The sequence below is a fragment of the Ixodes scapularis genome, unplaced genomic scaffold (genome assembly GCF_016920785.2).
Source record: "Ixodes scapularis isolate PalLabHiFi unplaced genomic scaffold, ASM1692078v2 PGA_scaffold0__279_contigs__length_252992795, whole genome shotgun sequence".
NCBI lineage: Eukaryota > Metazoa > Arthropoda > Arachnida > Ixodida > Ixodidae > Ixodes > Ixodes scapularis.
Genome location: NW_024609835.1, coordinates 61,405,433 through 61,422,437, shown reverse-complemented (window position 1 = coordinate 61,422,437; position 17,005 = coordinate 61,405,433). Strand labels below are relative to the sequence as shown.

General features: G+C 47.4%; 1 protein-coding gene across 1 annotated transcript in view; it reads right to left on the bottom strand.

Annotated features, from left to right (window-relative positions):
• Positions 1–463: 463 nt before the first annotated feature.
• LOC8041086 (serine/threonine-protein kinase SIK3) overlaps positions 464–17,005 on the bottom strand; it is an 89,503-nt gene continuing 72,961 nt past the window's right edge. Inside the window, exons 9-15 of the mRNA XM_042288687.1 lie at positions 16,320–16,453; positions 14,313–14,601; positions 12,024–12,139; positions 11,070–11,176; positions 8,231–8,367; positions 4,777–4,913; positions 464–3,969 (exon numbers count right to left, since the gene is read on the bottom strand). Of these exons, the coding sequence (XP_042144621.1) occupies positions 2,881–3,969; positions 4,777–4,913; positions 8,231–8,367; positions 11,070–11,176; positions 12,024–12,139; positions 14,313–14,601; positions 16,320–16,453 (2,009 nt within the window). The 3' untranslated portion in view covers positions 464–2,880. The remainder of the gene's footprint in view (positions 3,970–4,776; positions 4,914–8,230; positions 8,368–11,069; positions 11,177–12,023; positions 12,140–14,312; positions 14,602–16,319; positions 16,454–17,005) is intronic.

Genomic DNA, 17,005 nt, shown 5'->3' with positions numbered 1-17,005 from the left:
TTCGTTTCACCTTCAAGTCCGGACACAGCAGACACTAAAAGGAGATTGGACCTATTGAATGCCATCAAAAGTGCAAGCTACTGGTCCCTCCCTGTACACAATTGCTTTAGTTAACATAGAACAGATATAGAAACATGACAAACAACATGTTGGAGCACTTCCGACACTGCAGTTGATTGGTTTCATTAGCTCGTAATGTTGGCTGCCCCTCCGGAAGTCCCGACCAAACTTCTTCACCGAAGTGAATGAGAGTACCCCAGCAGATTTCTTTTCGAAGCACACTCCTCACACCTTGTGGTTGGCAGGAAGGATTACCTGCCAAGGCTACCAGCTCGAACTACCTAAATATTGCACCAAAACTTAAGTTTTTCGTTTCAGCGTGAAGTTTATGTTGTGACACACATTCAAGGCACATAAAAAAAAAAAAAGCTCAGCATTTTCAATTACGAACAAGAGGCATACACTCGTATCAATAAATATTTTATTGGATCCTTTGCGGCACCCATTATTGCAATGACTTTGAAATCCAAGTAAATTCTAGCGTCACTCTCCCTTATGTCAAATGTTTTATCAAATTTTGTCCAAACAGACGATGAAAGGGGACTGAGTGGGTGCAAGGCCTGTCCGTCCCTCCTCCAAACCCACACAGGTCAGTAACTATTTATGCTGTACACAGTTGCATGGTGAAAACTTTGGCATATGTAGGTTCTAGTTCATGGACGACAGAGAACAACATGCCAGCGATCTGACCGCGCCTCCCTGCTCCTTGAGCCTTCTGCCCACCCACTCTCAACCACAAAATGTCACCTAGCCGCTAACTGACGTAATCAACCAATGCAAACGCAACATTCACAAACAAAGGTTGCAAGCTCCCAGACCAATGCAATAAAAAGAAAGGTGTCAGGTGCTCAGCACAAATTGTAAAATATGAAAGTCATGCTGTTCAAGCATTCAGCATTTTTTTTGTTTGTTTGTTCTTATTTCTTCAATGCTCATGACAACACAGTGTAAACTTCATCACTGATTGCCGCTCGCTGGATTGAAGCGAGCAAATCACAATTATTTGAAACCAAAAGCCCAAAGATAAGCCCGTGTCGTCAGCGATTTGTAGGTGAATTGTCGTCTGTATTTGCATCCCACCTGTTCTCTGACCCGACAAGAAAGGATAGGTTATAGTAAATCAAGTGCATAGGCTGTACGAGAAATAAGTATTTCGCATATGCCAATGCCTTCTGAAGAATATTTGCCTGACTAGACAAAAAAAAGAAACATGGCATTTGAAAAACAGAGAAACACTACTAGTTTGAAGATTTCCTATATTTTAAATGTAAAGCCCCAAAATAAATGTGCAGAAGTATGGTTCCTTATAATGTTGAACCTTCACAATATACGATCAGTCTTTGTTCAAAACAATTGGTCATACAGCATACTCCTAGGAAAAAAATATTTCAGGTTGTGGTAGCAACTGTACATGATTTTCTTATTGGCTCACAGGTCTCTATACACGCTCTAGAATATTATGTATATGTACAAAAAAAAAGAAAAAAAAAAGAAGGATCTGGAATGGCTGCATGGAATCCTTGCCTGAAAACAGGTTATGTCCATTTCAACACACAGCGTACAAAAATTTCACCGTGCCGCCTAAATTGTGGGGGGAATCAGCTGCGCAGTAAACTCAAACTTAGAACATGGTTCTGGGTTTCATGAACCAGCAACTTATGGTATATTGAAAACGGCCCCACATATCTTAAAACGAGATGCAAATGACATACCCGCAGAAGCAATGATGAGACAAACACAAGCAACTGATTTTATAACCTAGCCCTGCACATCGTCGCTTTCTTACAATCATAACTTAGACGAGCTTAACTCGCACAATGTGCACCTCAATCCTATGTACACTGCACGACACAGTTAGTGCAAACATGGCACTCAGGCTTAGCACATTTTACCCTTTAGCATTGAAAGACAAATTTCACCTTCTAAATTGGTGCCCCCCCATAAGCTCAATTTGCCACACTACACTCTGTTCCACTTGACATTGTACCGCAGCGGATTCCACAAGCCCCCGGAGCTAATCCACAGCTCCGAGCATGTCACGCCTTCCAGATCGGCACAGTGACGCGTGAAGCGTAAACTCACGTGGCACGCAGGGAGTGCTCCGTCCGCAAAGACGGCTTGCAGCTTCCGTCACGATACATTGCAAGGTGGGGGTACCACTTGGGAGTGAAAATGGGACAAAACTGAGGGTCACACGTTCGTGCTACCTGTGTCGCGCTCCGTACCATATTTTTCGGCACACAAGCCGCAACATACAGATTGCCATCGTACTCGACAAAATACTTGGCAATTAAGCCATAACCGGGATTTGTGCCCCAGGTCCTGCAGAAATTTGCAGGCAGCAGTCTGAAAGCGTCTGCAAGGGGCTTTGCTCTCTCGCAGACCAATCCTCAACCCTAAGGCGATTGGCAAGCATCAATGGCAAGAGATGCACCGTCGCAAAAATTCCAACGTGAACTGGAACATTGGAGAACATATACAACGTCCGTTCAAATCGGAGCTTTCTTGCGGAAAAATATGGTATTAAAATAAACCGCAATTGTACACGTCAAGCGAGGAAACAAGGTGGCAGTCACTTCTTTGTCCTACAACCAAAAAGAATGCAGAAACCCCCCGAAACAAGTCGACAGATAAGCGGCCTCGGCATCCTTCAAGCCGCATGAATTGCGAACCGGCGCGGTAGCCTCGAAAACCGCGGGAAGCCAGATGTTCCGTTGCGGCACCCACGGCAAGCTTGACACTCCCGCGGGTTCAAACTGTCACAAATCGGGACGCGGGGGTGCAGGCACTCGAAACGAACTCCTCTGAGGGCAGGAGAGATCACATGTTCATGCAGGCGACGAGCTGATGGCACAACTGGCTGTACTGGAGGCTGTCCCCCGAGATGCGGCGCATCTTGAGGCCCCTCTCGTCTGGGCGGGGCCCGTCGCACACCTCGAGCTCGATCTGTACCCCCGCCGCGGGGTGCTCGAGAGCAAGGCCCCGTTCAGAGGGCTGCAGCACAAGGGGTAGGCGGGGCGCGTGTGCATCCAGCCTCCGCCGGATGTCCCGCAGCAGGTCCCCGCACGCCACAGGTCCAGCGGCCACCACCAGGCACAGGGACCCACTGGGGCTCTTCTGCAGGGCGCTGCCCTCTGCCGGAGAACGCGGGGACGGGGACGAAAGCCCCCGGGGCCACGCCAGGGCCTCCTCGAGCGTTGCCTGCCACCGCACAGGCGAGTAGGCCAGGTCCAGCGGCAGCAGGGAGGCTGCGTCCGCGTAGGCCGACGAGCACGACGACGGAGAGGTGGAAGAAGACGACGTGAGCACCTCCTTGCCCCGCTCGTCCGTCACGCTGATCTGGGGTGGGAAACCCCAGCAGGCCGGGCCGTAGGCGGGGCTCACCACGATCTCGGGTCGGACTAGGCCAGTTCCGTTCTCCACGGCGTCTTCCCGGATCATGCCCAGGTTGGGGAAGATCGGGGGCGGGCTGTTGCGCAGGGGAGGGGCCACCAGGCTCTGGAGGCGGGGGAAGTCCGGGTAGGGCGGGGGCGACGGGGCTTGGGGCGAGCCCGCCGGCTGCACCCCAGGGGAGCCCGCCTCCAGGGGCGGGGAGTCGGCCGGGTCCAGGCAGAAGCCTACGGGGCTGCCCCGGCGCTGCAGGTGCAGGCGCTGCAGGTGCTGGGAGAGGGCCGCCGCCGGGCTGGTGGGGGCGGTGCCATGGCAGGGGCTGGCCCCGCCCCCCGTGGATCCGCCCCCCGAGCTGCAGCAGGGGCTCTGGTGGATAGGGGAGCCCGCTATGGAGGGCGGCGACGACACCGAGCTAGCCAGCAGGCAGGGCTGCAGGTGCGCCATCTGCTGCACGTGCAGTGAGTGGCGCCGCTGGATCTCCGCATGCAGCTGGGCGTCCATCGTGCCGCCGCAGTGCTTCTGCAGCCGGAGACAATAGAAGCGCCCCAAGGTGAGTGCTCGTGCCACATAAATAAGCCCTAAGGGGTCGTGACATATTTAGCGCAACATTCTCGGAACTGCTTTTGCATTGCTGGCTATGCTAGAATCACCTTGGCAGCCAAAGCGATCAGAAGACTGAGAGAAAGAGATAGGCAAGTCAGAAGGCATGTAAATGAGAATTGGGTGTAGCGTTTGGGCCCCAAGAAGCCTAAAATAAGAAGGAGTTCAAATATATTATTACAATCATGCGGCTCATGGACACCATGATGTGATGACTGCGGAGATTGCAATAGAAATTAATTGGAGGTGTCCGGCCGTTCGATGCAAATGATACACGGGTACTAGAAAATTATACCTTATGGTTACTAATGCTGTAAAAATTTCAAAACCTGGTGTGCATACGAAGTAACCTATGAGCATTTCATACAAAAATTAATCTACCTGTTTAGTTCTCATGTCTCAATCCTTTTAATGCCTCACACTCCGGAAGTCAACACTAAACCCATGTTCACAGATCCAGGCACATAGAATTTTGCTGGTGAAGCCCATCTGGCTTGACTATAGAATGTACATGGCCAATCACTCCCACTGAAAGGCATGCCAGTAGAATGCAGCAATTGAGAAAGTTTGGCACAGCCATATCTTCCAAACAGGAAGAGAATTTGGCCTATGGGGCAATATTTCAGATAATCCCTCCAGCCTTTTTTTTTATTCAAAATGCTTTGAAAGAATAATTTGCTACAAATTTCAAGCCTGCTGCTTTTACCAACTCAAGGACGTTCTGACCTGCAACTGATGGCACTCCTGCTGCAGGGCTTTGATGATGCATTTGCTCTCTGCACCGACAGTTTGATTGTAGATCCTTTCAAGTTGAGTCCGGTGGGGGCTCACTGATGGGCAGCCGTCACTTGCTCTCCTCGGAACTGCACAAAAACGCTGGCTTAGTTCTCGACAGTATGAGCCCACAAGCACAGTCTGCAATGCACTTAGTGCAGATACAACAACGGTTATGTTTCATGTTTTACTTGCACAGGTAACTGTCAAACACCACTGCTTTGCAGTCTAATAGGTTGATGCCCCTCGTAAGCACATTTCAGTAAATGAGCAGCTTGAATACCAGCCGAGTGCGAAAAAAATAGAAGATATCGATGACTGTGTGTGCTAACTGCGTGACGTACGTTCTGATCATTGAACAATCACTGGGAAAACAGTGCAAGTTCCAGTCTAGGAAGTACTGTTGCAGACACTATTAGCACGGCAGCCGCGGCCATTCCGTACGCCAAGCGCCACATAGCAGGCGCAACCCCGAAACACTGCGCGTATCCCACCTACCTTGTGCGGTGGAATTACTCTTCCAGGTTGTGATCCCACTCTCTCCCTGTCGTCTGCTAGGTGCAAAGCAGATGCCGCCATGGCACTTGCCGATGTTTGCTTTACAGGATTTTGCGGGTGCCTCTTTCGATATGGAAATTCCCTTACTCGCGGAAACGGGTCAGCCAAACAACCAACAGAGGGGACATACCGAGCTAAGCATAATCGTTGCCGATGATTGTACAATTATCTCGGTAGATTACTTTTATTGATCGGACAGACGACTGTTTGTGTCTTTCTCTTTTCTCAGAATAGCTGTGCTAATTATGCTTAGCTCGATGTGTCCCCTTCGTTGGATGTTTGACCAACTCGTTTCCACGAGTCAGGGAATCTCCGTATTGAGAGAGGCACCCACAAAAGCCTGTGAGGCGAACATCAGCAAGTGATGTGGCAGCCTCTTCTCTGCCCCTAGCAGGCAACAAGGAGAGAGTGTGATCGGAACCTGGAAGAGCAAGTCCGCCGCACTGGGTAGGCGGAGTAGGCGCGGTGTTTCAGAAAACCTCTGTCATGTGGCGCTGGGGGCACGGAACGGCCATGGCTGCCATGTTATAGCTAATAGTGTCCACAATAGTACTTCAAGTGCTTTCCATTTGTAGCACTTGCAAGCACTACCAACGTTTTGAATACCAACTTCATCTTGGGAGCACGTACATACATCAACATGGTTGGCACAAAAAGGTGCGCAGACAGGTTTTTACAGATCTTTCTCTGCCACTGAAAAGCTCCTATCGACTGGCATAGTGGAATGTGCATATGTGAGGTGTTCGTTGATAAAATTTACTGTTCAATACTACTGTGTAAAATATGAAAAAGTGTTGTTATCTTGTTGGTGCCAGCTCAGCTTCCATACCATACTATTAACGAAATAGGGGAAACAAAGAATCACAATGTGACAAACATTAAATGCTGCTAAAATGAATCCTTAACGGTCAGAGAAAAAAATTTAACAAATGGATCTCGGTGCCAAAAGACGTCAGGTTGCTCTCCAATCTCTACTGCTCTAATGCATATTTGTAATTGATTACTTTTTGTGCCCCAATCATTTTAAGGGTAATCAACTACCTTCTAATCAAAGCAACTGTAACTAAATTACATTCCTAAAGTAGTGCCTAATTTACCCAGGCATGATTCTGATGCAGCATTTTGAAAACCTGCATATCATTTTTCTAGTTTTCTTTTTCTGCACCAGCACCAGTTATTACCTGCCTAGCACACAAAGCAATGTCAAGTGTTAACCACGAAAGGGCAGCTTACAAATTCTGCCAACACTCTACATAAAATCGCAGCTGTCTGTTCCAACCTCACCCTAACGGCTTAGCGCGCCATGCAAAATTTTACTGCTTCAGGGGCTGATCTGTTGGGCCAGCTACTATTGCTTTTGATGCAGTTTACTCCACCAATCTCTATTGTGTAGTAGGCTGGGTCGCGTACCAGGAGCCCGTCATTGGCACCACCGGCGGCCATTGCTTGACGCCGGGCAATACACACAAGTCAATGGGAGAAACGCACAAAAGTGGGAATATCAAAGGTTCTATGCGGAGCTTGAAGACGAGTATTTTACGATGTGCTGCCATCGTTATATCAGGTGTTTGGAGATCAAACCAGTATTTGTCAAGCGTTCGAACGCCGATTAAAAAATCTAATCTGTCGGAGCGCCACCGACTGTGCCGGCGTCATTCGTTCCAGTCGCTAAATAAATGACACGTTTAACAAATGAACGGCACGCTCCAAGTTTTAGTTTGTCGCAGAAGCCCTCACTACAGTTCGAAGTAAAAGATTGCACCAAAAGTACTCTGTACAAGCCCCCCGAAATGATGCACACATCTCCAGTAAAGGCCTCCTACCTTATTGTGCGCTAAGATTGATGACTTCCAGATCACGACAAACTCCACATTGACCCTCGGCAACCCTTGTCTCATTGAATTGCATCGCAGTCCACGCCCAACAAAAGTGGCAACCCTCGACCCTCAACCGCAAAATATTTATTTAATAAAAATTGACATTCTAACATTATTAATATCTGCACCCAGCATATTAGCTGCCGTTCCCGGCAAACGCGATAAAAGCTTAATCGTCAAGAACAAGTCACTGAGGTAAGAAATTGCAGTTTTCCCTGTTTCCTTCATAGAGTCCCATGCATTAGCTGGTGTCAAGCGATGGCTGTTGGGCGTACCACACTCGACCCCAGGAGGACCCGTTTCGACCTGTGACCCAGCCTACTACAACAGAGATCAGTGGTTTATTCCAAGTAAACTTTTAGACAACGTAAGCCGAGATGACCGAGCGGCAACCATGCTCCGTTCACCCCCAAGGGGGACTGGGCGGTGTTTGCCCCGCGTTTGCTGGACCAGTCAACTGTCTGCCTTTCACCGGCTGGCCCCGCTTTTGACGCATGGGTATAGGCGGAAGCAAAGGGCATAGCCAGGGGTGAAGGGGGCCAGTCTAGACCAGGCCGTGTCCTGGATCAACTTAAAATAAAGCTGGAGAAAAAGATTACTTTCCACGTGGCTCAGGTTTTTCTAATTCAAGGACAGCTTCCGTTCGGGGTTTATTTTGGTTTTCCACGACTTCTATCAAAGTGGTTCGGGGGTCAGCCCCCTCTTGGGGTTCGTCCGTTATACCAAAAACATGGAGCCCTACTTGTTTTAAGCTGTACCAAACGTATGTAGGCAATCAGAAACGAGCGTAAAAGTGTTGTAAGCTTGCATCCCCAACACCCAATTTATAATGGGGCTGGCAGAGTGTCGCTTCACCGCAGTACAGTACACCACAGAAAAAAAGATTCTAGCTATGTGCCAGATTCAAGTGCTTTTCAAGCGTACTGTGGTCCCCGGTCGTTTCTGCTCGGAGGCTTCTCTTCGACACTCACCGGGTTGCTTCTCCATGACCGTGAGGAGTCCTGATCTGCGCTGCCGCGGCTGCATCTTCCACTGTGTGTCTTGCACTTCTTCCTCGCTGCCCATGGCCACTGTGTGCCGCTTGCCGTGGCCACGAGCTTGCAGGTACCTGGGTAGCGAAACTCACCTGTTGCCTCACAGAAATCCGTTTATATAATAGCTCATGTTATTTGAAGAACAGTGATCATATACCCATAAATGAAAACATCCCTGGTCAACTCAAAAGACAATTTCACTGGCTGTTCCATCAAACCATCATAAAGCAGCACACAAGGCAATACGAAAAGTGTAGTCTTCTATATGCTGGGAAGTAAGGCATGCATGAGTTTGCATTAACCATAAACTAGACCAAAACAATTACATTTGTGTGTGTTTAAAATATTATTTAAGTGACAATGCAAAAATTTAAACTTTAGAGGGAGACTGACACCCCAAGGGTCGTATTTTTGTTTATTGTCTAAAACGATGCAAGGTGTAGTCATAGACACGCAAAAAAAAAAACGCATCACAAAAAAAGTTTTGCGCGCGCACCTTTTTATTTTTGGCATTTTCCTCTCCCGCTCTTTGCCTCCTCGCTTGTTTTGATTCGTGACGTCAAAAATCATGAAATTTAGAAGCTTTGTAGGTGACATTTCTACAACATTTAATAACGGCAATCGTAAATCATGTTTTTTAACGCAATTGCAAACGCACTGCGGCCCTTCTTTTTGAAATACCAAAAATCGGAGTCCGGTGTGATGTCGCCTTCTGGAATTGTATCCTCCCTTGGAAAACAGGCTGGGCCGAGCGGTGCCTGCCCAGGCGGCACCGCTCGGCCGGAATAAAACCGGTTTTTCTCGGACCCCGGCGCCCCTATCTCCCGCTCCTTTCCCCCTTGCATCGGATCACGGTAACAACAGCACGGAGTCGTGAAAGAAAGTCGACTCTCAGGACTCCGCAATATTTGACGTCAACGCACCGGCGCGAATCATGCGAGAACTTTGAATTTGGCATTTGGAAAGTGTTTTCTTACTTCACAAATACTGAATTCCCAAGTTCCGAATTTTGAGGGTAATGTCCCGGCATCGTTTTCAATCGTTTAGGATAATAATAAAAAAAAAAAAAAGATTTTGATGTGTCAGTGCCCCTTTAAAATAATTTGCAGTTTTAAATTTTGATATTGTTTATCTTACTAAAAGAAAAGGAGAAATTGCCTAATTTTTTTTTAATATCCGATTCCGTTGCGTAATAGCAAAGAAAAGAACGGGAATATTTCACAGTTTGCAGCATCGTGGTGGCCGGCATGAGAACTAAGGCGTGATGCGCAATGGGTATAACGTAATAGGTTTACAACAAGTAAATGCGTCGAAAACCTCATATATCATCGACAAAGTTGTATACTACATTCAGTGCCTCAGGTGGAAAAAACTATTCCTCCCTTGAACCTCACTCTGTTGTGCTACTACGTCAGTCAAACTTCCTTACGAAAAGGCAAGCCCTTGGCTCCCCCCCCCCCCCTCACCACATTGCTCAGACCAACTTTCACGGTTAGGTTGTGAATAGCAAGCAGAGGCCGTGGGCACTGGAGGCTTTGAAAGAAAACCCAAACCGGATACTCCCTATCCCCATCGGGCATCACTGCGCATGTGGCTCGGAAGGAGGTGTACAAGTTGAGAGTGGTTTGGAGGGGGCCAAAACGTCAATTGTTTGACATTTTGTTTTCCAAAGAACTAATGCGCATAGGCAAAAATTGTTTTTAGCTCCTTAATGTAGACATGACAGGAAACAACTACCATAAGTATTTGACCGAAGTCCAAACACTGTTGCAAGGCCCCTTTAAAAATATTAATGACCTCTTTTAGCATGAAATTGAAGTACCCTGGGTGGCTTGCAAGGCTAGAAAGATGGCTAGTGCCCCCTTGTTCCAACTAAAAGGTCAGTTAAATTCTTCTACACAACTTTAAAAACTATAAGCTCGCAGTGCAACAACTTCCAACAACAAAAAGTAATAAGGGCATCGTAGCACAAAGAATTTGGTGGAATGGGCCAGCATGAATTCTTGAATCATAAGACAAGTCCACGGTGTTGCAATTCCGATATGAAAACACGACAAGAAGCTAAAAGCTTATGGCCATTTGCTGTAACCAATTTGCTTAAAAGCCGACTTACAGAATAATTAAGAAGAAAACCAGTTCCCAGTTTCCTTTTCTCCATTCACTCTCGCACTCTTCTCTCCTATTCTCCCCACAGGAGCAGGTCTCTAAGCTACTCTCCCCAGAAAGGAGAATGGTCTCCCTCTTTCTCATATGAAAAGAAGGAATTGAGGGAGAGTTTTCTCCTTTCTGGCTGCTCGTTGGCCTTTAAGCCCAGCATGATCATAAATAACAGTACAAAAGGCTCTCATGGTGCCCAATGAAGCATATACTTTCCTTGAAACAAATATGCAGCACAGATAGACTACAAGCAGAGGAATTTACAAAGGAATTGCTGCAACAGGATAACTAATGCTAAAAAAGCATAATCCTGAGCATCATAATAATAATAATAATAATAATAATAATAATAATAATAATAATAATAATAATAATAATAATTTTATTACTTGAAAAGAAAAAAGGTACAGAATCAGGCCTGCCAAAGCCACATCGGGCTTGTCTGGCTACGCTTATTAAGCCAAGAAATTGCAGTGAAATAAACTATACTACTGCCAAAATAATCTAAACTATAACATGATGACTCTGCATTTGAACAAATGTACTCCACAGGAATACTTTTGCCAAAACCTACCCATGAGTCTTCAAGCGTGAGTGGAATCGAGAAAATACAACATACCTTGAAATTGCATTGCTGTCCATCTGCTCTTCCAACTCTTTCAGTTCGTCACCAAGCCCGGAAATGGGGTGCAGAGACTGTGGAACACCACCACTGCCAGGTGACAACTGAGGAAAAGACATAGCAACAGATCAATCCATTTGCCACTGTAATCAAGCGCCATACACGCAGAGCAAACTGCAGTCTATGGAGATAAAGGTGAAGAGCAATTGTCGAGCCCGCCCTGTGACAGGAAAAAAAGATGGAGATCTGGGTGGAAGTAGCATGCTACATGTGTAGCAATACAAACGTGAAAGTTTTTACATTCCTTGCTCAAATATGAGTGAACAAGATCACCTCAATAGCACAAATATTTCTATAAAAAATATTAAAAAAAAAGTTTTTAAAGATTACTTATATAAAGTTACTAAATTGCTCCTAATTAATGGTTCTGAGGTTTCATTGGAATTTCACTGCGTAACACACCATTCCAGAGCAGTGCCATGGCATTGCAACCAGACATGAATGAGCTTGTGAGTGTATGATTGTTGATCGAGCCATTGGAGAGGGGTGAGAGTGACGGTGGTGATGCAATTGTTCAGTCTTTGGAAAACAAAGCCTCACTCACAGTACCACTAAAAAACATTTTGAGAAAAGCTCCAAATCCATTGCGTCCTATTAAACTTCTACTGCATCACAAAATGCATTTCCTAGACTTAAGAAAAGGTTCCCACCACTTGCATCTTACTTCAACCAATCAAATAGATTAAAAAAAAAAAAGAAAAAGAAGCTAAACATGAAGATACCTAGGTCAGCCAGCCCATCATCGCCTACAACAAAGTCGATCTCCCCCCCTTCTTATTGATTCTTATATTTTTATAAAAATAAAGTTTAACTATATTTATCTGGTAGAATATAGTAGCTTTGCTAAATAATGGAATGCTAGTTACATGCTGCACTGCAGTTCACACTTACGGATGTCAGCAGCTCTTTGCTTGATGGGTGGCTGTACTGACCCTGCAGAAGATGACGCTGGAAGAACATTTGGATATTGGCACCTCCGTCCGATGCTCGTCGCCCAAATCCGCCAACTACAAAAAGACAACACAAGTGTGAGAAGGCACCCTACAGAAAGTATCCAAGTTTTTCACCGTATACCTTCCGCAGACATTAATGTGAATGGATTTCTTTCCGTAAAACACAGTGCCTGATAGTGTGGCCGCGTAGTCGGAAATTTGCCAGCCGAGATGAGATGCTAGTGCTCTTCATCTTAACCTCTTGGCCAAGAGAAAAAAAATTGCGGTGGCTTAGCTCGGCTACGCCAGGATATACGTAGCGTGAGCTTTTGCGCACAAAATGAGAGGCGCTATCAAGCGGCTCTGGTGCAGCGTCAGACTTGGCTACTGTGCAACGGAGGCGCACAGCTGACACGCGGCGGTGCCAGTGTGTCTGCAGCGGCTATGACGTCACTCCTCTAAAGTGCGCAGACCGGCGAGGCGCGCGTGGTAGCGGCGGTAGCTCCGGCGCGCCAGCTGTGCGCCATGCGACGTCACTGCTCCTCGCGCATGCGCAGACCGGCGAGACGCACGCAGCGGCGGCGGAGGCTCTGGCGCGCCAGCTGTGCGCCGTGTGAAGTCACTGCTCCTCGTGCTTGTGCAGCACAGCTCTTTGACAGCCACGCGAAACTGCTCAACCTCGGCCAGTGTAGCTCACGCTACTAAAGTAGAGAAAGCAGGCTCAAATTGGGCTGCGTCTCGGCACAACTTAGCAAAGAAAAAAAACAGACTCCGACAAACTAATCGGAACGTAAGGATGAGGCAGACCACAACATGGTGTTGGTGCGCGCTCCTCCAATAGAAAGCTGTCGCGTGCTTTGCTCCACTGCTCTAAAGGCTGGTTCACACATTTGCATTTGATGACTCTGCTTGAGCGCATTGCATTTCATCCTAACTACTAAACACACTGGCACCATCAGCCCTGAAACCCTTTCGATCAGCACATATATTTTAGTAATCTTTTACGCATCATTCTTCCACTATGGACTGAAAGTAATTCTTGCAATGTTATAAGGAACCATTTCTTATAAAGTGCCTAGGTTTGACCTCACAACTACAATGAAACCTCCGGTCTAGTTAGATGAAGTACCCGGGCTACCTGACAGACAGCGCTAGCGTGCCAGTCTATTCTCTTGTTGTAAGTGATTACAAGAGAACCCGATACCCTTGAGCACAGTCAAATGTGAAAGTGGGAACCAGCCTTAACCGTCTCATGGAGGACTTGGCTTTTGACACTTTGCCAAGATGCAAGATATATATAAGCCTCGACAATGTGCGCGCCGCAGCTGCTGAAAGGGTCCTCCTCCACCTTGGTTGCAAAAGGCGCAACCGGAGGACTCCTCAATATGCGGCTAATGGCAGCCTGTCGCGGGCCTGGTTTCCCACGCTTCTCTATGGAAGACACGCTAGTTTTTAATGTTGTTTTCCGGGGTGCACTGTGTCATGAAGAACTTGGCACTTGTGCTATGCACGTTGCTTAGACACTCCTTCGCCACTGATCCTAGTTTCGTGCCTCAACAACGGCAATAATAGTTTTATGAACATGTTGAAGCGGAGACATCTTTGGCGCAGCGTTCGCACCAGCGTCTGTCAAGGTCGCAGGAACTCTGAGCGGGAAGAGTGCGCACCCGGAATGCGACGCTTTTAATACGAAAGCATTAACTATTTCGTGGAGCGAGCTGACGTCATCAGTTCGAAGCGTGAAAACGGCACCTAGTTTCCTTCAATTCCATTGGCCGCTGCGCTCGTCAGTTTTCACGACTGCTCACCCCATGGCGCTGCGCGCCCATGAGGGCGCCGTTAACGTGGAACGTCCCAGGTCAGCGAGCCCAGGGGAGCACGTGCGCCAACCGGCGACGAAAAGTATACAGCAGACGAAAAAGGGAGCAGACAAGTGGTTTGCATGCTTTCACATTCACAACTCATAAGTGCTTAGGTGTACCTCAAGTATTTTTTTTTTTCTTCATGCGTTTCTTTTCCTTATAGTTACAGGCGTCTGCACAGCGTGGACGCCGTCGGCCGAGGCTACTCGGGCGCGTGCCGAGAAGACTTCATCCGGTCCATTGCGGCGTGTCCTCGCCTACATACACCTTACACCGTGCCCTCTGCCAAGCGATGCCAAAACCGAGTGGGGTCGAGGGGTGGCACGTGCGAGCCCACCCGAGGCTGCACGCAGTAGCTGGGGCAGCCACATTCCGTTCCAACTCACAGGCGCCCATAGCGGGAGGGGGCTTGAGCAGGTGCTGATCCTTGACGGAGAAGTTCTGCGGGGGCTGGTTCTGCACCCTCGGCAGGTTCAGGGGCAGGTTGGTGTGGGGCAGGGCGCTCAGGGGCAAGGGAGGAGCACGGGTGCCTGCCCCCACCAGTGGGACCTCAGCTCCGCACCCTCCTTCGTGCTGGGGGTCTCCAGGACCCACAGTGTGCCTCCGCACCACGGGCAGCAGCTGCTGCTCGGGACCAAACTCCTCGCTGTCCGACTCCAGCTCTATCTCCCCAAACTGGAACAGAGGACACGTCCATGGACGACGATTTAGGGGGGTACCTACAGTCGTTGACGAAATGAGAGCAGCAGGGCACGTCTTTCGAATGCCCGGCTTCCAGCGTGTGCTCCGTGCCTTTCACTACACTTTGGCCTCATGCGCATGACCGAGGTGCACAAGAACTCGAGGCATTGTCAAAGGCAGGATCCTCGCGCTGAAGGTGGGGCAACCGAAGCTCCTCCCTGTCATTTTTACTTTGTCAGCAACTGTGCGGAGCGCGAATTCGTCTGCTTCTTGCGCAAGTGAAATCAGAACGCTGAGCTCCGATTGGCTCGATTGGAGGAATAGTGGGTAGACATCAAGGTAGCTAGCATTTAGGTCCACCCACTACCCTTTCAATTGGAGCCAATCAGAGCTCAGTGTTCTGACCTCACCGCAAGAAGCAGACGAAATTGCGCTCCGCATGGCCGCACAATCAGATCGTCGCACGCTGCCCTGCGAGTCATTAATCATTTAACTACAGCAGAGCTTATCGTAGGAGACTTTCGCAGAGTTGGAAATAGTATAACAGTCCAGCAGCGAAACAAATACTTTTCACATAGCCTCGACAGTGGTCATATCATGTTCGGTGATTTGACGACGGCCATCTACTGTTGGTGTGATGTCTAAATTAGAGGTCACTCTGTTTGGCTTCTGTCAAATCTTAGCGGTGGCATGCCTTCCGTCTTCTTTCTTGTCTCTGTGTGGATGCCTGGCATATTGCTGTACCCTTATTCGAATAAACCCAGCTGCATTTGAGATTTCGGTCATCTTGTTCATTATTGTATTTCTCCGTGTCTAGAAATTTAGATTACGATGTTTCCTAACCAGCTCACCTGCAATTTTCGCTTCGTGCATACCGGATGTTTGAAAATAAAACTACTAGTAAAATAAGTAACTTCTAAAAATCTATGGCAAATGCATACCGAGTTAAAGGAGCAGTAAAGTAGATTTTGAGTAAATTTTTTATGGCGATAACTCAATATACATGCCCAAAGAGTCTTAAAAAACTAAAAACTACGATCATGTGTGGCATTTCTTCTATTAAAAATGTGATAAAACATCACAAAATGTTTTTTTAAAGATACATCAAAAAAAAAAAGAAGTGAGTCGGAATGTATCACATTTGTAATAAAGAAAAATGCCAAGCAAAACCGTAATTTCGGATATTTTGAGGACGCTTAGGGCACGCAGACAGAGTTTGTGCCATGAAAGCATGATCTCAAAAACCACTTTAGTGTCCTTTCAAGGTTTCCCAAGCTGTCTTTTTCACTAGTCCCATTGCATAGCTAAAATTTCAGGCTCCAAGTCAGTCTGTCTCGGAACTAAACAAAATAAAACAGCTATTTTCAATAGCAGGGCGAGAGCAAAGAAGCCCATATCGAAAAGAGATGCTTCTTTTTCTTTCACGGCTCGAAGAAATGGTACTTCCTGTGCCATCTTTACCACAGGCAGTGCCAAGAGTAGACAAGATGGATAATGCACTGGACCCAATGCCAAAAAGCTCTAATTTTACATACTTGTTTGCACTCAGGCTGCATTAGTCTATGGCGGCCTATTCTAAGTTGTCCTAACTTGGTACAATTGGAGGCTCTACATTACAGAGCCCTTCTACATCTCACTTTTTCGTACAGGACAGACTCGTGGGTCAAGCGTGCCTAGGGGCTTGTTGGATACAGCAGTGGAGATGGACTGACCTTTTCTAGAGACTGGTCTCCCATCAGCATGGGGTGCAGCTCAGGCATGGGGCTCACAGTCAGCACTGGGCTGGGAACGAGGTTTTGCTGCTGCTGTTCTGCATCCCCATCTACAGGCTGGGGACTCTTCTCCACTGGGAAGTCACAGAGCCAGAAAGAACAGTAGTTAACAGCATTCTGACCAGCACGTAACACTGCTAATATGAATCCAATGCCTTAAGTTCCTTGCATTTTGCTCGCGCGCCTGTCGGGCAACATGGCCCAAATGGCTAATATGCTAGAATCTAAAAACAGATATGCTAGAATGCCTAGAACAGGCAACAGAAACCATTCATATAGTGATCTCCTGAGTGCTGGCATCATTGCGTACTGGTTACCTGCACTGAGCCCCAATTATGTTCTAGAGCAGAAGGTACTGGGGTTTCTGGGATCCAAACAAAATGCTTCCAATCAAAGGTTGTGACCGTCTAGACCGGGACCATTTTGTTTGGATCTTGGAAACCCGAATACACCTTCTGCTCTAGCACATTATTGGGGCTCAGTTCAGGAAATTGGAACACACTGATGTCTGAACGGTCACAATCTACTATTGGGACAGTTTTAATCAGGACCCTTAAATAAACTGCACTGCAAAGGATTACAAATAACGACACTGAAACTCAACATACAGAAATAAGTTCAAACTG